This window comes from Nuphar pumila, chromosome 2 (assembly GCF_984573655.1).
Source record: "Nuphar pumila chromosome 2, dmNupPumi1.hap1.1, whole genome shotgun sequence".
Lineage (NCBI taxonomy): Eukaryota > Viridiplantae > Streptophyta > Magnoliopsida > Nymphaeales > Nymphaeaceae > Nuphar > Nuphar pumila.
In genome coordinates this window covers 14,884,821-14,904,908 of record NC_143250.1, presented here as the reverse complement: position 1 = coordinate 14,904,908, position 20,088 = coordinate 14,884,821, and the positions used below count along the sequence as shown (strand labels likewise).

At 37.1% G+C, this 20,088-nt stretch overlaps 1 protein-coding gene across 1 annotated transcript in view; it reads right to left on the bottom strand.

Annotated features, from left to right (window-relative positions):
• Positions 1-7,871, bottom strand: part of LOC149844841 (binding protein) — a 45,566-nt gene extending 37,695 nt beyond the window's left edge. Inside the window, exons 1-4 of the mRNA XM_089995317.1 lie at positions 7,689-7,871; positions 7,439-7,591; positions 7,181-7,347; positions 1,345-1,547 (exon numbers count right to left, since the gene is read on the bottom strand). Coding sequence (XP_089851443.1) covers positions 1,345-1,547; positions 7,181-7,347; positions 7,439-7,591; positions 7,689-7,750 — 585 coding nt within the window. The 5' untranslated portion in view covers positions 7,751-7,871. The remainder of the gene's footprint in view (positions 1-1,344; positions 1,548-7,180; positions 7,348-7,438; positions 7,592-7,688) is intronic.
• Positions 7,872-20,088: the final 12,217 nt, after the last annotated feature.

Below are 20,088 nucleotides of genomic sequence, written 5' to 3'. Positions count from 1 at the left end.
ATTTATATCAAGCAAGTCGGAACAACTTCAATTTTTGCAACCATTTGTAACTATTTTTGGTATAGAAGAATCTAATGCTTGACCTATTCTGGTCTTGCTTGTTTTCTTTGGGACACTTCACTGTTTGGAATAGTCAAACTGAGACAAGGGCTTTGAGATGTTCTTTTGGCAGCCTGGGTATGAACAACAGGTAGAGAATACACAATTATTTAGAAATGGTGATTGGTGACTACTTTTAAGATGATGTGAAAATTCAGATTTAGGTTGGACTGATCAAAACTGGGCCTTTGCCTAGGGAGGGCGCTAATGTGTATTTTCCTTGTTTCTTTGTACTTCCATCACTTTCTTATCATACCCCTTTTTTTTAATTAGACTGTTCTTTCTTTTATGACAATTTGATGTGATATGAGTTGAAGAACTCGATAAACAGAGGAAGACAAACAAGACTTGGCCGGAAATCATGCATACCAATATACAATATTTTTCTTCGGGAAAGAAGAAAATCTGTTTTTATTATTTATAGGCAGCAAGAGATACTTTAAACATATGAAGTTGGTGGCAAGGAATCTCCAATTCCAGCAAGCCCAACAAAAGGGTTGGTTGACCAACATGGGAGATTTTGTAGTGATAAGTTTTAGCTCTCAATGGAAGAAATGGAGAAATATGATTCATGGAGATAATCCATGTGGCAGGCATAATGCTTAATGATGATGGTTATAACTGATAATGTTGACAGTAATGCCAAAAAACATACACATCAATTCTCAAGGTTCTTGCAATTTTTTTGACAAAAGTAACAAATTAAGAAATTAACCACAAAATTTATTTGAAGCTGCAACAGAAAAAAATGTTCATACATGTCTATAAATGTTGGAAACCTATGTGGTGCATCCAAAAGTGTTGTTTACTCCAGTACCCAAGAACTAAAGTGCCAAGAAGTGAAAAGAAGTGTCACTATTGACAGATACATGCAACAGATATGGCTGCTGGTTGGAGAGTCTAGGAAAAATAAGATAAACACATCCAAAGACAAGTTCCATACGTGTCCATTCATTACAAGCTTACTTGCATAATTATCTATATGAGAATTAGAATTTGAGATTTGTAAACTAGGGTGTCAAATAGGACATATATGTGTATGAATTAAGCTTATGTTTACGAGACAGGCAAATGGAGTCATTTGCAAGCCCACATGAATTCAAATAAAGATTTACAGATCCTTCTTTATCCTAGGAAACATGAGAGCTATTTCCTATTAATTTGAGACACATGGAAATATGGCATCTTTACTAACTCCTACAACCTCCATACTATTAACCATAGGGTGTCAACGAAGTTACATACCAGAACTTCTAATGTTGAGTTTTCTTGCACCGCATTTATCTTCTTTTCTTCTTTCAACTGCACCTTTGCCTGTTTCCTACGTTCCTTTAGCTGTTGTCTTTTTTCTGCCTTTGTGGGCTTCTTTTTCATTGTTTCAGATTCATCAACTCTACAGTTGCTATCTGCACCAAGATCCACTTGAGGTTTCACAGGTTCATCCAAAGCTGCAACGACCACAAAAATCATCAAATGATAAAGTAAAGCTCTCAAGCCTTCCTCCTCTGGTAACTATGAAACTTCTAAGCATAAAAGACCAAAAATGCACCACCAACATTCATAATGATGCATCTTCTATATGCACCAGTAACATATCTTCAGTATAGAGACCTTGTATATAACAGGCAAGGAAAAGTAGTCATTCTATTGAATGAAGTTCAGCATGGGCAAAGACAAACGCAGATATTCAACAAGCTTACTTGCATAGTTATCTAATTGTGAGAACAAGAACCTGCGATTTGTAAACTACTTACGCCATCTGCTTAACTGAAAATATTAAGCAGGAGAATCAAATGTTACACACCAGAAAGCAGATGCAGTGTCAGCTTTTTGACAGATGTCTAAGTAGAAGAATACACATGGTTAGATAAGAAAAAACAACTGGAGACACTAAGCAGCAGAATGTAATGAAAAATATGTACCTGCATGTGTGTGTATAGGGGTAATGTTTGCTACACTCATGGATAAGGAACCCCTTAGTGAAAACTGTTATATTTTCATATTTTGAATGTTTTTTGCACGTCCGACCATCCAGATGTGATCTACATGTTTGGTTTAGTAAAACAACCCTTGGAACATGTTTTACCAAGATGTGTGTGAAGTTTTCTGAGGGTTGAAAAAATCAACAGCCTACAATGTGTGGAATTTTCAACCCTCAAAAAATCATATTTTTACATTGAAAAAATATGATCTAAGGGTCCATCCCTACTATTTTGGATCTTTTGACTATGCTGAACACATCCATGAGGTCAGATTTGCTCGAAACAACCTCCTCCCATGAGTTCCAACTAGGGGGTTCCTTACCCACGGGGGTAGCAAATGCTTTTATAAATAAATAAATAAATGATCATTAAAGAAACATCAGTGAACACATGAGATCATAGATGACATCATAACACTAAGAATTATGGTACTGCCTATGTCACATAGACATGGACGCAGGTAAGTGACATGAAGCACACATGTTTGGTACAACATGAGAGTTTTGTATAACTACAATGCGAGGATATGGCTGTACAAGCTTTTCCTACACATGAAGATGTTAAAGGATAAATGTAAAACAATAGTATGCAAAGTCAATGCTATTAAGGTCATTTCTGTACAGAATTAGATGTTTAATTCATGTTTGTACATTACTTAAGTTGGAAGGATATTTTAGTCCAGAAAAGTTGAAAAAGAAGGGGTCGATTGTTTATGTATTGTATTTTCTAAAACTTAAGTAATAAGAAACTGGTTTTCCTTCTCTCGTTTCCTCTTTGCTTCTTTGCTTCAATAGAAGAGATGAGCAGATTATTAAGTTGTTTGATTTATATGGGCTAAAGGATCCTGTTCAATAGTTTGTTTTTTGAGAAGTATGTGTCAGCAATAAGCAAAATGTTGAGGCATAATTCATGATCCTATGAGAATGCTATAACCATAATGTTGACAATGAAAGAAAACACAAGAGTGAGAATCTGGGGATTTTATGGAAAATTTTCCAACTCAAGTGTGTCAATTATTTCAAATGGATTGAAGAAAGCAAAAAACAAGCAATTGAACAGTAAACTTCTAACACATTTCTTTCAATGTTCCAACATGAACGTGATTTTTCAAGTGTGAAAGAAATGGAAAAAAATTTGTGTGGTTCTTGTGCTAGCATTCAAATTGGAGAACCCTTTGTAATGAAGTGCCAAATGAGTGAGGTGATATCTCCAAGAGCAAGCACGAGAGCACGCACATACACAAGAAGCCACTAATGGGCAAGATTGCAATAAACCAAAAAAGTGGTAAAACACACAAAATAAGGTGAAAAAATACATTCCACTCACATGAGGCTTTTAGCTTACAATGGGGAAAACCCCTTTATTTATAGACAAAAGAGGAGGCCTTGGAAGGGGGGGGGGGGGGCTTTCCAAGGTGAAAAAGAAAGAAAATAAGAAAAGAAAAAGGAAAAAAGGAAGAAAAGAGAAAAAGTAGAAAAAGAAAAGGAAAAATACAAGTTGTGTGAAAATGTAAAAGGGCTATTTTTCCCCTAGTCGGTATTTACAAAAGAAATATATATTTATATATGTAGATAGACACATAGACATATATATGTAATATATATATATATATATGTATGTGTCATAATATATATATAACATATTTTAACACCCTCTACATCATGAAGATCATAATAGATAATATTAGCAGTCATATCATATCTCCATTTTTTCCTGTTAGGATAGAAGTAGAAAGATTACAAAGATTACGACTATATATTTTATGGTTGCCTTGTGTAGTGCATATATTAAAGTTGATTTTCAGGATCTCTAATCATGATGTTGGGAGATGCATGCAAAGTAGAAGATGTCATAGTATACATTATTAGTCATAAGAAAGCACTTCTTATTCATACCAAATGACAACTTGGTGTTCTTAAAAATTGCAAAAATAAGGTTTGCTTCACACTGTATGTTGTTTGCTGATGATATTGTTTTGATTGATGAGTCTAGAGCTGGGGTTAATGCTAAGTTAGAATTATGGAGACAGACTTTGGAAGCAAGAGGTTTTACGTTGAGTAAGAGTAAGATAGAATATATGGAATGTCAGTTTAGTAAGCAACGAAGTAGTGATGAGAGTATAGTGAAGCTTGGTGAGCAAGAAATAGCGGTGGATGACTGTTTCAAATATTTGAGATCTATCATTCAAAAGAATGGAGAAATTGATGGAGATGTAAATTATAGGATTAAGGTTGGGTGGATGAAATGGAAAAGTGCAACTGGAGTGTTGTGCGATCGTAGAATGCCATTGCGGTTGAAGGGGAAGTTTTATAGGACGACAATTAGACCCGCTTTACTATATAGTACGGAATGTTGGGCTGCCAAGAGACATCATTTTCAAAAAATGAGTGTAATTGAGATATGCTTCGATGGATGTGTGGAAATACACTAAAAGATAAGATTCGGAACGAGAAAATACGTAAGAAGGTAGGCGTTGCATCCATTGAAAATAAGATGAGTGAGAATCGTTTACGATGGTTTGGGCATATTCGGCGAAGGCCTAATGATACTCCGGTTAGAAGGATGGAGAAATGGGAAAATATATTAGCTAAAAGAGGTCAGGGTAGGCCTAAGAAGACTTGGATGGAGATGATAAGAAAGGATATGAATGCTTTGAACTTCACCGAGGACATGACATTGGATAGAAATGATTGGAGGAGAAGGATTCATGTGGAGGACCCACAATGATTTTCTTTTTGGTTCATATCGCCGACCCCAATTGTTTGGGATGAAGGCGTTGTTGTTGTTGTAAGGTTTGCTTCACGCATTACCAGTCTAATATACCTTCTGAATGTTAGAGAAAGTATAAAATTCACAATTATATGTAACAGTTAGAATTAGTGGATTGAATAATTTGATGATGAAAATATCAAAAAGTAGAAAATCAATCCCCCCATCAAACGAGTTATGGGATTCAATCCAATTGGCTTCACCCATGATGAAGCCAATATATCTATTGATTAAATTTACTAACCATAAATTCCTTATATGTGATCAAATACATGATGAGGTAATGATATGTTGGGACTTCTAAAAGACAAATTTAATCAACATGATGATTTGTATGAAGAGACTCATATAATTCTTACAAATGGGTGGGAAAGACAAATGTCCAGATTCATTGGTTTGCACACACTTTCAGGCCCAAAAGCTACAACCACATATACCTTAAAACCCTAGTACTAGTGGTGGGGAATGAGTATTTCTAAGTAAAATTAAGAAATTATGTCACTAACCTTTGAAAATTCTTAATCTTGAATAATCGAGAGATTTTAAATAAATTTTCAATGGGAGAAGTATTTTCAAGAATAGTAGAAGGCATTCTATTAATTAAATAAACCGCCGTAAGAGCGGCTTCGGCCCACAACTTTTTTGGAACATTTTTTTATATTAGAAGAGTCTTAGTGGTTTCAATAATGTGCCGATGCTTTATTTTGGCCAACTCATTTTGTTGTGGGGTGTAAGAGCAAGATTTTTGATGAGTAATCCCTTGTTGATCGAGAAAACTTTTAAAATCTTTTGACAAAAACTCTCCCCCAGAATCGGATCTAAATATCTTTATGGAGGTTTTGAATTGATTTTTATTTCCTATTTGTTTGGTTTAAAGCAATGTCACATGGGTGCGGGTGCAGCACTTTCAAAAAACTTGAGTGTGGGGTGCGGGGTTGCGGCAAAAATATAAAAAATTATATATAGTCCAAAAGTTGGACATAAATGGCCTTGGGTGCATTGACCACACCCAGGGTCAGGTTGACTGCACCGGGTGCTGCACCCGCACGCGCACCCCCGCACCCGACGCGGGTGCGGCACCTAGTTGGCCGAGTCCCTGTGACAAAGGTTTAAAGCAATAAACAGGATAAGACAAAGAAGAAGGTGATCTTTTAAGAGCTTTACTCTTTTGCAATGAGATAAAAATGTTCTTGTAATTGAGAGAAAAGAGATGCTAAATATAAGACCATATCAGTTTTGGACCAGTGATTCTTTCACTATGGTGATAAACTTGAATCAAGAGCTTTTGCATTAAGGTTCCTTCTTAATCTATTAATATATATTTTGCAAACGGGGGCAAGTTTATCTTAAAGCAACGCCTTAACAATATTTATTTCTATTGCAGAAAATGCAGGAGGGAGTTACGATGGAGTTGTAGCACTATCCTATCTCGAACTCAACTTTTACTTAATTGGTGCATCTCAAATGGCTTCTGTTATATTTCTATGTAACAAAACATCACCATAAACCGGAGTTACCGGAAGCGCCTAGGGTAATGGGGAAGCGTGCTTCCCCGATATGCACTTCAGAAGCGCGAAACGTCGCACTTCCGAAACGCGTGGGTAAGCATCCCTTTTTTGGGGAAGTGTGCTTCCCTTTTATGGGAAGTGCGCTTCTCCCGCGCTTCCCCCATTTTTTCGCTTCCCCCTCGCTTCTGGTTCGCTTCCTAGGTTGCTTCCGGGTCGCTTCCGAGGTCGCTTCCGAGACGGTTCGTAATTTTCTTATAAGTAGTCCCACGCTTCCCCGCTTCCTACATTTTTGAAAGTGCCTCGCTTCCCGCTTCCCGTATCGTTTCCCGCTCCCACTTCCTCAACTGGCAACTCTGCCATAAACACTGCATAATCCTAAAATACTGCAATATTTTCATAATATCGTGATATCAACCCAAAGTTTACTCGATAAAAACTACTTTTTGCATCTTTTTTATACTTTTTATATGTTTTCATCCATACTGGACTTTCTATATTCTGTCATTCATATTACTCATAATTTCATTTTATAGCTCTTATGCTATCTAGCAGTCTTTCATTACATTCTTGATGGCTTCTTTCGTTTTTAGTATAGCAAACCTGCACGTTCCTTATCCCAAAACTCTTTCACTTCATTATTTCCTAAATCTTTTGGTTCATCCATCCATACTTGAAACATACTTCATATTCCACATAACGCACCTGTACGATGAAGAACTTGCATAATTGAATGGTTGCAAAAAACTACACTAGTGCAGCACATAACAACGGACAGGCAACGATCATGGAAAACAAATAACAAGATTCACTTAGCAAGCCCACCGGTTCTGTAGCACAATTTTCCTTCCATCGTCTTGATGGGAAGAGCGTCCGCAGGCGCAACATGGTGCCCCTCTTCTTCTGTCGGCTCAACCGACACCTTCCTCCGCTTCTCGTAAAGCTGCTCCAGTGCGTCGTCCTTCTCGTCATCGGCAACTCTTGCCACATGCCTACAAACAACACACCCAAAACTCAGCACGCAGACACGAAAAAACACAAATGTTGGTTTAGAATCCGATGGAAACAAGCAAAATCGCGCGCCTTGTAATGGATTTGGTGTCCATTCTCTTGAGAAACCCCGCGTAGTCTCTGTTCTCCTTCAGGAACTCGAAGTCCTCATCGGATACCTCGATTTCGTCCTCACCGATCTCCGGCGGTAGCAACGGATAGGGATTTCCCTTTCTCTTCCCCATCCTGCAGAGAATTGCAAAGGAGAGATTCAACCAGTTAAAGACGTAGATGGCATTAGCGGGACTGTTAGAAACCAAGCGAGAGAGAGAGGATTGTTTACCTTCGGCCACCGGCACCGGCCAGGGTGCCGTTCGAGCTCGCCGGTGACCGTTTGTCCTTCATCAAATAAACCCTAACCCAGAACCGCGTCTTAACCGTTGATCTCCTTTCCTCTTGTTTTTTTTTTCGTCTCCTGATTTATCATGTTTTTAGCTCAAACTTTTCTTTACGCCTTGCAATGATCGGACGTGCTCCAGACTCAGCCTACCTTTTTCTTAGGGAGCGTTTGAATTCCCCGTCCTGGGACTCACTGAGCGCTGGCTCCACACGTGTCCACATATCCACGCAAACACTGGACACGTGGACCCTGATTTGGTGCATCCTACGGATGTGAAAACGCTGTTCCGTGCCCCCAGAAAGCGTTTGAATGGCGGACAGTGCTTCCTGTCCTGTAGTCTGTGCAGACATTTTAAGACGTGTTGTCCTGCCGCATCCATACACCATAAAAATTTATTTTTTTATTGTTTGTTTCAGTTTGTTCGCCATTATTTCGTGGGAGGCCACAGAACAGCGACAGACGTTTCTGCATGTGTGTGTGTGGGACACACCAAATCGGTGACTGTGCATCTCGCGTTTGCATAGGTATGTGGATCCGAATGGGCCCGGGGTGGGTGCATCTCCTAGACTGGGATCCAAACACCCCCACGGAACAGTAGCAGATGGACAAGAATGGACAATAAAAAAATTGAAAAAAATAATGGTGCATGGACAGCACGGCTTGGAATATCTACAGACAGTACAAGACATGACATGCTGTCTATGATTCAAACACCCTAAGGTACTAGTACCTGCCTTGAATAGACCTAGCATAGGCAAAACCAAATCCAGGACCTGCCATCGATAAACTCTACTGGACCCAACAAAATAAAATTTTTATGTTTATATTGAAAAAGTAGAGGATCATAATCCAAATCGGTAAAGACATAGATGACATTAGCTTTTGAGCACAATTAGGGATGGCAGTAGACCGGGGGAAAGCGGAGCCCCGCCCCGCCCCATTTGGACCGGGGATGAAGGGTATGAAACGGGGATGGAGGTGGGGACGAAGGTTAAAATCCATCCCCGTCCGGGGATGGACGTGCACTTTTCCCCGTCCCCGCCTCATCCCCGCCCCAACCACTTTTCCCCGCAATATCCCTGCCCCGCCCCGCCTCATCCCGGTTTGAACCGGGGATGGAGGACATGAAACGGGGATGGAGGATAAAATCCATTCCCCGCCGGGGATGGAGGCGGGGGTGGAGGATAAAATCTTGAGGCGGGGCGGGGGTGGAGACCTTGTCCCCCGCCCCACCCCACTGCCATCCCTAAGCACAATATCGAGATTGGCTGCGGATTAAAAAATATGATAAATTTGGCCAATTAATTTTTTTTATTGCAATACTTTTGTCCTTTTGACCCCTAAAAAATTAGGTGCCTTAGTCAAAACCATTTTTCTAAGCTACTTGCCAAAAAAAATCAAGTGACTTTTCTCTCTTGAAAAATCAAATACCATGACAGGATCACTAGTCAAGTGAGTTTGTCCAAAGTGTTTGATTTTTCATGCAACAAAAGGGCAAAAGTATCAAGAAAAAAATTAATTGACCAGATTTATCATATTTTCTAATTTCTGAATGGTTTCGGTATTGTGCCAAAAAAGTTAGTGTCTTCTGCATCATTGTCTTGGTCATCCCGACTTTTTCTAGTTTGAAATTTCACAAATAAGATATGGGTTCATATACTACTCAGATCCAATCAATCCAAAGCAAGCAACTAAACAAGATATTGTGGATATGCAGATAATTCCACCTAAAAAGGGTTAAAAAGATAAATAATGCTTTAAAATATATATTTTTTGAAAATGATGTGGGTGCGCAGCATGCAAGTTGATCGTATTTTCTCTCCAAATGATGAAGGATCAACTTCAACATGATGGTAGCTTTTCGTACCTTAAACCACTTTTCTTTATTTCGTACCCTCCCTATTTCAACATAACCAGAGTAGAAGAACACTGCTGCATTGAGAACCAACTTAGTGTTACTATCTAGAATATGACAACAAACTTAGATCCAGTGCTCAGGATCCAGACATCACCTCTAGAGCTCCAAGAGGATTGACCAAATGTGCGTGTAACACCTATGACTTTTCATAGTACTTTTAATGTATAACATATTATTAATAAGGATTTTTTATGTGAAAAAAAATATAAAAATGCAATTTAGTCTAAGTTGAATTATAAAAGATATTTTATAAAGAATTAAAGTTTGATTTTTAGTGAAATTCAAATTCATATTTTAAAAATTGAATTTATGAAAAATAAAAGTTTAACTAGAATAATTAGAAATTTTTATCTAAATAAATTGAATATGATTTTAGATGAATTTGAGTTTAATTTGATTTGTATGTAATGTGTTTTTATTAAATTAGAATTGATTTTTGATGAATTTGAACTCTAAATGCAAAAATAATATAAAATATTTAAATGAGAATTTTATAGAATAAAAAACTTAGATTAATTAGGTTTTATAATATGGTGGAGGTCCATAGGGTGGGCATCCCTTATGTGAGCCCATCTTGTGGCATTTTATGTTGGAATTTAAGTTTGAAAATTAGTAAGTTAAAACTTTAGACAATGATATTTCTATGTTTTCTAAAAAAATTAAGTAAAGTAGAAAAGAAGAGAAATAAATTAAATATGTCAAAAGCCAATACAAATGAAGCTTTATGTGGACTTTTAAAACATAGAGAGAAAGTTCTCTAGGGTGGGACGTCCCATCCTAGTGAACTCTCTTGGCTGAATTTTATTTAAAAAATAATAATAATAAAAGTCAAAACTTACTAAATAAGTTAGAAAGGTTAGTGTATTAGGAGTTAAACTATATAGTTTTAATAATTAGTAAGTTAGAAAGAACAAGAGGGGACGTTTCATGCTTGTGGGTCCAATGTGCTTAGTTAAAACCTCTCTAAGAGGTAAGAGATGATATATCATGTTGCATATTATATAGCTACATAATGTGGTTACATAATATAAGGTTCTATATTTAGTTATATTAATATAACTAAATAGAATTAAGTAAATATTGGAGAGGTGATTTATAAATTTTCAAAATGTATTTTAGAAAGTTAGTGATGGAAATTGAGAAGAGTTTAGAAGGTTTGATAAGTGGAAAGATACTATAAAAGGGCCAATGAGGGGCTCATGCCTCTCTTATTAGATTTTTTAATTTTCTTTCAAGTTTTTCTCTTTCTTTCCTTTCTTTCTTTCCTTCTCTTTTGTTTTCTTCTTCTCTATCGGGTTGAGAGGTATTGGAACTCCATTAGAGAAAACTCAGTCAAGGAGTACAACCACTTTGAAGGAGACAGCAGATTCAATCCCACATTAGATAGTTTGGTGTTCGTGCAGTTTCAACTCCGACGATTTTCTTAAATTTTGTTAGGTAGGGGGTTCTATCCAATACTCATGAATTTAGACTTGTATGCACGATTATGATCCGAGTGCTAATGAGTTGAACATATACGTTGATTTAAATCGATATAAGTGTCAATGTAGGTTCGGATCCATTACGTATTGAGTCGGTTTCATGAACAGATCCATATATGGATAAGTCATGAAATATATTTTTGTGTTGAATCTCAATCAATCCTTGGTTGAGCCAAGACTAATCGAGTATGTTCTATAAAAAAAATCAAGCCATGTGTGTTTCTTTAGCTAAAGGGGTGTTTTGCATTTTTATAAAAGTACTATTTTACGACCTTCATGGTTCTACGATTTCTGGTATAACCTGAACTGCTTGTGCTTTATATTCATATTGGCATGTGTTTGCTTTATAAATAAATAACTGAGTTCAATAAAGTTTATTATTTTTATACAGGAAATTGTGTTCTCGCATGTACCCATATAGATGTCGGGTATGGGCGTGAGCCTAGTTTCTTGAAACCGATGTGTGGCATGGTTTAAAGAATTGTTCCCAACCACCCTTGAAAATGAGTCAGACCAGCCCTTCAGTGGACTAGACCTGCTTGGTTTCAATGAAATCATTAAAAAAAAAAGACTTTTTATTGCATGGGTAATATAAGGTTGTTGCCACTTCGATCTATCAAACCGAAGATTTGACATGGTCATGTAATCTTTTAAGGCCTCGTGAATTAGAAATGTATATACATGTTCTACTTTACACGTAAATGGTTGAGTTGGTAAGTGAAAAGAAATATATATGTGCATATGAATACAGGAAAAAACATTAATGGTGATATTCAACTTGGTATGAGTTTTCAAAAAATGGATACAACCTGATAAGAAAAACTGATCCACTCGTGGATCAGTCATGACGCTAGTTTACATGCATTGTTACTTCTTTTGATTCCTTCATGTTTTATTTGTTACAAATATGTATATACATATGTATATGAAAAGATACATATAATATGTAGAGCAAATCGGTTGGGGTTCTTCCCAATGTCCAACCGACTGCTCTTATGTTGTGCGGACCACATGGGTCCTGACCAACACAACACTCGGTGTTGTGATGGTCACAATGCCGGCCAAGCCGCACCTGTTAAACTGGGGTCAGTTGGACCCCAGCCAGCTGACTATCTTGGGTTTCTTGTACCAGTCGCGGTCTGACTGCAATTTCGGCTCAAGAAAAAAAATATATAGATATATTGATAGTTATTAATATCATTAACTATTAGTAGGTATATACGTTATTTACCTGCTCATGCATAAGATTATAATTGTTTATGAATGATATTCTTGTTATGCTCTGCGATGTTATGTATACTTGAAATGGATGATTTCATGAATAAATGTGTAAATTTATCATAATATGATCACGTATACTAGTTTTGATTTACCTGTGTTGAATAATATCTCCTACTAGGGACTCGATAATTTTGACCCCAATAAATCATCCAGGTTCCGAGTAGAGAAACCTTGTGATGGCAGGACGTTGCGGCGGGACCAGAGTCAAGTCATTCCTTTCCTGCAGAGTTTTGGATTTAAATTTTATTTGTCATTTGAGCATTTATGACTCTGATGTTATTTTTAAACTATGAGACTGAATTAAATTAATTATGTGATTGTTAAATTCAATTTAATATGGTGAATGGTTTGATAGATCTGTAACCTACCCAATCTTTTTTATTCAATTTTATTCATAAATGATTTTCACTGTGATTTTCAAATTGTAAACAAAAAATTCTCATGATTTTCGGGTTAAAATTTTAGAGTGTTATAATGTGAGTTTCATGTTGATGATGTGGCAGCAGATATAACTTCTCTAATTAAGGAAATGATAATTGTTCAGAGTATTAGTCAAGATGAGAAGCCATATCATACATGGCATCACCAGGAGGTAAGCCAACTAGCAGAGAGGCGTAACATGAGTGGGCATGAATCCAGAGAATCTTAGGGGATGTACCCCCTTCTAAAAGTTCATTTAATTGCTTTTTAATTAAGAATACTTAATTAGTGTGGGGTTCTTAGATAGGTAGGAGCCTTAACTTAGATGAGTTATTAACTTTTTTAATTGGATGATGTACTGGATAATTAGGACTCAGTTCTCTATATATGGAGGTCTGGGGAAGCTTATTTGATTATGAAATAAGATGTCTCAACTCTTCCTCAAAAGTTGTCCCTCTCTATCTCTACCTCTCTCTGTCTAATGTCTCTTTCTCTCTCTTCCCTCTTTCTCGTTTTTCTCTTTGTTCTCCCTCCTCTCTCACGACTTCTGGTCCTCCCAAGACCTTGCAACATCTCACTCACACAAGGGCTGAATGTTTATCCCCTTTACTTGAGCCCAAGCTCTCCCAATGCTCGAACCGTGCATTTTTCCTTCTCTGCGAGCAGAGTGCCCTTTCTACATTGTAGATCATGTGTTTGAGTTCTAGAACATGGGAAACTCTATCTTGGACTGCTATAGACCTTCTAGGTACCTCTATAACCCTTTCTTGGCCTTAGATTAGCGTTCGTTGGCTTACTAAAACTCAAAACCGCATCATGTCGAGTGTTTGAAATGTCTGAATTTCCTAAATCGATAACCCTTGTTCGTCAACAATCTTTCCTTGTGTTTAGATCATATCTCAATGTAACTTTCCAAAATTTTATCAATTTTTTTAGGAATTTTTTGTTTGAAATACGCATAACAAAAATAATTAAGCTAAATTGCTGAAAATCTTGGGTGAGTTACAAGTATAAACATCCAACATAAACCTTGAATTAAATGTTGTTTAAAATGAATTTAAAATAGTTATTACACAAAGTTTTATCGAATTAAACTAGAAATGATTTAAATGATAGACAATGCCTCAAGATCGCCAGAAAAAATATAGATCTTGTGAAACCAATCGATGCATCCTGCAATGGCGCCTGCTTGATCATTCCTGACTTAAAAATTTTAATAAATGAGGGTCAATCTTCACAAGCCTTAGTAGGGATCATTTTCCAAGGCACGCAAGTAATATGCTAACATACAAGAACATGCTATATTTGGAAATTGCATTACAATCATTCAAGCAAGAGTAAATAACTCAGAGCATATTAGACGTAACAGTAAATACAACTAAGTGTAGAAAAGTAAAGTTGTATAGAAATATTTATGTTTCACTTGATTAACTCCTTGTAGGTACGCGCAGTTCGAATATATTGAGATATATAAGATCACCTGAGGATTTATTATGCTTGAGTGTTTTAATACCCTGAATGACTATTTGAACTAGATTCTTAAAAAGACAATATAATAATCGAGAGATAAACCCTAAAGGTCAAGCTAAATAGGATACATCTGACTTCTGCATAAGGTATATGTCCTACCCACTTAGGATAAAATTTTATAGTATGAATCTCCTAACTCTGTGGGTGGGAGACCGAGCCATTGCCGCTCATATCCTAATAACAACAAAAACCCAATAAAGTTTGTACCACATACCTTCTCTAAGGTAGGCTGAGACCAGATGGGTATCCATTTTTTTAATTTAATTTATACAAAATTATATGTACCTGCTTCATTGGGCATCCAGGGCTTCGAGAGCCCAAGTACTACTCCAGGGTACACAGCATATCTGCCTCCATGACAAGAGCAACAAACTACTCGAGTGTGGTAGTCAAATCATTTATTTTATTGGTACATTAAGATCACTCATCCAGTGATACTCATCGTGCATTTAAACCAACATGCACTGAAAGAAAACCCTGATACATTTAAACTATGCAGTCATTCATTTAGGTTTATGTGCATGCAATTATTAAATTTAATAACTTAGGCATACAGATAGTACCCCATTGGTCTCTTTCAACCACATGGCTAGTCTCGGGCAAACACACGAGTGCACGTACTATACCATTGAAATTATAGTACAATATTGGCATGGCACACATTAAAAATTTCAAAAGTGCTTATGTGGCACACAAAGGTTCTGTGAAACCTGATTACTCCTTTTCGAGCTTTCACATAATCATGACCCTATAAGCTCTATAATTATGCAATTTACCATAAACATGCATATAACAATATGTGGTTCATACTCTGGACATGATGATGACATTCATATGTGAATCACATTCCACATTTACATGCAAAATAACAAGTATAATTAACAATTTATGTTTTTTGCAAAGCTCAAAAAAAGTGTATCATTCTTTTCATGCACAAGCGATAAAATTTGCAACTTTTGCGAAAACATGCTCATGTACACTTATTTTCATAAAATGATGGCCAAAACAATAAAATGATTAGTATTACTACATTTCACCAGGTTTCTGAGCAAAATAAACATCCCAGATAAGTGTACAATTGGAATTTGCGATTTCAAAGCATTCAAACATATTCATACACAAAATGAAAATTCTTTTTATACATATATATGTTTTTCCTTGAGAATCTTTCAAACAAAATGTTCGATATGAATTTATATATGTATATGTGTGTGTAATCCACACACACACACACACACACACACACACACACATATATATATATATATATATATATATATTCAGTGACTGGCCAATGACATACCACTTTCGGTCCGACCACACACTCGTCATGGATGTGCGTAGTATGCCATTCAACCACTACCCATTATTTATTTATTTATTTTTGTTATGAAACAAATACCATAAATTAATTCATGCAAGGTGTGTTCAAATCAAATGTGATAGATTTACACGAACATGAATCATGAATACATGCTTAATCCTTTAGACTCTACATAAGGGAAAATAACAATTAAGTGTACAAGATCTATTACATGAATATGATCATCATGTATCTAATGTATACATATATATATATACATATATATATATACATATATATATATTATTTTGAATATCATTCTAATCAATGTAACACAAGCATGCAACGTTAACTTGTACATATATATAGTTATGAACCCCTTCTCTTTTCTTTTGTTCAATTCGAATCACACACATATTCAACGTGGTTTAATCACACATAATATGCTATCGATCTCACTGACGAAGGTGGATCAATACACATATTGAAGTGTGGTCCAACATGATCCTACGTGCTGGTCCATCACCCATGCACGTAGGTAAAAGAACCCTACCTCGTTAACTGATTGAACTTGCAATGAGGGATTGCAGTTGGGTTGTGTGTGTACTTCTCCTTCCAAACTCCATCAATAGAGTTCCTACACCTCACCTATGTGGAAGGAGATGAGAGGGAAGACAAGTGAGAGAGAGGGAGCATGAGGCATGTGAAGCTCTCTACCATGTAGGGCCTTACCCAAGTTTTGGAAAGAGAGAGGGGCTCCACCCCCTTTCCTTTTTGGTGTTCTTCTTCTTAGAAGGTAGGTGTTTACTTCCTTCTTATCTTCAAGCTTTGTTTCTTTTTTTTCCTTTTGATTTAAATCCCCTTACTATAGAGAGAAATGGAGGACGATCCTCCCATCTTAGGTAGGTGGGTCCCATGGGGGGGGGGACCCACACTTACCTTTTATTTGATTTTTATTTCTTAATTGTTAGGTTTAGTATTTAAGTATTTAAACCAAATATTGGTTTTAAAAAATTCCATTTAATGTTTATTAAATTTAAAATTTAGATAACCTTATCATGGTAGGTAGGTCCCATAAAAGGGGAGGGGCAAGCCACCCTACCTTGTATACTCGAATTCCTTATTATTTAATCCAAAAAATTCTAATTAAATTTTAACCTAGCTTTCCTTTTGGTCATCGATCCAGATTGGATCCAATAACATTGAATTAGATACCAATCCATATCCAATCCCATAATGTATTTCAGATTCTTCTGAGATCCAAATCCATATACCAGATCTAACCACTTTCAAAATGGATTTCGTCTTCAAATTTCAATTTCACGAGGGATTTAAATTCAAGTTTAATTTCCTCAACCTTTAAATTCACTAGAATTGATACTTTGAATTCTTATTCATTTTTTATAAAATAAAATAAGAATAAAAATCCAAAAATTAAAATAAAATCCTCCTTTAATTACTTAAATAATTCACAAAAATTTACAGGTCTTACACCCAAACCTTCACACACGTCCATAGATGTCCCTAGAACCCTTGTACCATATCCTTTCACTTTTGGACATAAATTACACCGAAATACTCACCAGTTCCAAACAACTCTTATCTGATTTAGCTGTTTAACCCACCTACACAACAACTATCGAAGGTGATTCCTTTCTGGCATCACCATCTCCAATGCCCCAACAACACGCCATGGACCACGTACAGGTCTAACTAGGTTGAAAACTCAATCATCCCGCATCACATGACTGCAATACCATGCCTGTGGAGCAGGATGTCTTTGTGCCTAGAGAGGAAGCACCATTGTGCATAACAAAGAAGCTGAGCTATCTATCGATCAACTATATCACTGAATGTGTTAGAAATATAACCCTCTGCAAAACAAAGTGGTATCCAAGCAAACACATCCAAATAAAGCTTCCACCCTCCAACAGTGATAAAATAAAAGAAATTTGCAGGCATGCAGAACAAGCTCAAGCGATTGTCGAACAAACTTAAGCCAAACTTTTTCGGCAATGACAAGCAAGCATGGATTAAGGTATCACTTGAAGCGAATAGAGTGGTCAATTAAAGACCTCAGTGATCGCATAAAGACCCTCCCCCACAACACACTGAGGCAACCAGGTCCCCAAAGCTTTGTATTCATTAATGAGCACATGAAAGGACTAAACGACTCGATTATCGGGGGGTCACCTCATAACTTCGCAAGGTATGGATAAGAAACCACTTTTTAAAGTACCTTTTTTTGCGGGTGAGAACGTGCATGAGTGAGTTTTCAAACTCAAGTACTTTTTCACATGCCACAACATACCCCTTGAGGCATGAGTTGCCAAACCAGTCACCCACCTTGAAGGTGGCACCCTTTAATGGTACGAGTGGTTGGATCTCATACACGAAAATCCCTCTTGGGAGGAGTTTGTCGATCATGTCATAGAGAGATTTGAGCCCATTGTATTGGTGAATCACTACATAGAGCTAAAAAATCTCAAGCAACGGGGGAAACTTGGACTAAGCGAAATTTGAGAATCTTTGTACGCTTTTGCCCCAAGTCGATGATGCGACCTTGTTCGGGTCTTATGTCGGTGGGTTGCGAAAAAATCTTTGTATAGAAGTCCTATCTACAGTCATAAGAACTCTAGAAGAGGCTTACAAGGTGGCCAGGCTCCACGAAGAAAAGCAACACCGACTCTAAGCGATATGGAAGCCAAATCGGTCATATGATCCCCATGATCATTCTTTGGATGCACTGTTCGAACCAAAGCCAGTTGAGGGGGTTACCTCAACACCTAAAATGCAGCAGATCTTGAGTGCATAGCGTAAAGAATGCTTTAAGAAAGAAATATACTTCAACTACAATGAGAAGTGATTTAAGGACCACACATGCAAGTACTACCATATCTTTCAAGTGGTAGAATCAGACTCCAAAGAAGAAGATTCGCTAGACAAAGAGAAGACTTTCCATGGGGTCTCCTACCTTGCTCTCTCAGGCGCCTCTACACCCAACAACATATGGTTACACTACTCTCTAGGCACCCAGGAGGTGGTTGTGCTTATTGATACAAAAAATACCCACAACATTATTCACAAAAGTGTAGTTTGAGAAATCAGGTATGAAATTAAAGAACACCTCAATTTTGATGTGATGGTTAGAAATGGATCACACTTTTAGTGTGTGGAGGTCTTCCCTAATGCGTGTCTACAACTCCAAAGATTATGGTTTGTGCCAGACCTATATATCTTACCCATCCATGGAGTGGATGTGGTCCTAGGTATATATTGGCTTCAGACATTAGACAAGGTAGCCTGAAACTTCTCTGCTATAAAGATGTCATTTCATAGGGACATAAAAGAGGTTGTACTTGTTGCAATTAGACCTCCAATAGCGAAAAGGGTACAACCAAGAGGAGCGTTAAAGTTATCATGGGGTTCCCAATATGTCGATTTGTTAAATGCCCAAGTGGTGAATCCACATTCGACTCTAAATTCCATCAATGCCCCTACTGATTGGTTTGAGTGTTTCGGTCGTCAGAGCCCCAAATACTCATCGGGGGATGCACATGTGATACTCTTTGACCCATATGATGTGACAATTCAGAAGGTCACAATCTCTACTTTAAGAGGGCAAAGTGGCATAAAAAATGGTGGTCTGTTACGGTCTACAATATGACAATAAACCCAAATCCAATGCAAACACCATCTCTAGAGCCCCATGAGGGTCGACCATCAGTGTGTGGATCCAAGATGACGATGTGGCAGCTGAGGTGACTTCTCTAATTAAGGAAATACTAATTGTTTAGAGTTCGAGTTAAAAAGAGGAGAAGCCAGACACATAAGATCACCAGTAGGTAGGCCAACTAGCAGAGGAGCCCCACATGAGAGGGACATGAATCTAAAGAGTCCATTCTAGAAGTTTATTTAATTATTTTTTAATGAATAGTCCTTAATTAGTTTGATTAATTAGTATGTTGTTCTTGGATAGGTATAAGTCCTAACTTAGATGGGTTATTGGCTTTTCTAATTAAATGATGTACTGAATAATTAGGACTCAATCCCAGTTCTCTCTATATAAAGAGGTCTGAGGAAGCTTATTTGATTATGAAATAAGATTATGAAAGTTTTCTCAACTCTCTCTACTCATCCCCCCTCTCTACTTCTCTATCAAATGTCTCTTTCTTGTTTCTCTCTTTGTTCTCCCTCCTCTCTTGCGACCTTTAGTCCTTTTTGAACCCTATCATATCCCAATCACACAAGGGTTAGGCATTCAACCTCTTCACCAAGTCTGAGCTTCCCTAATGTCTGGACAATGTGTTTTGCTTTTCTGACAAGTTGAGTGGCATCTCCACATTGCAGATCGTGTATCTGAGTTCCAGAACATGAGGAACTCTCAGCTTGCTACAGACCTCTCAGGTA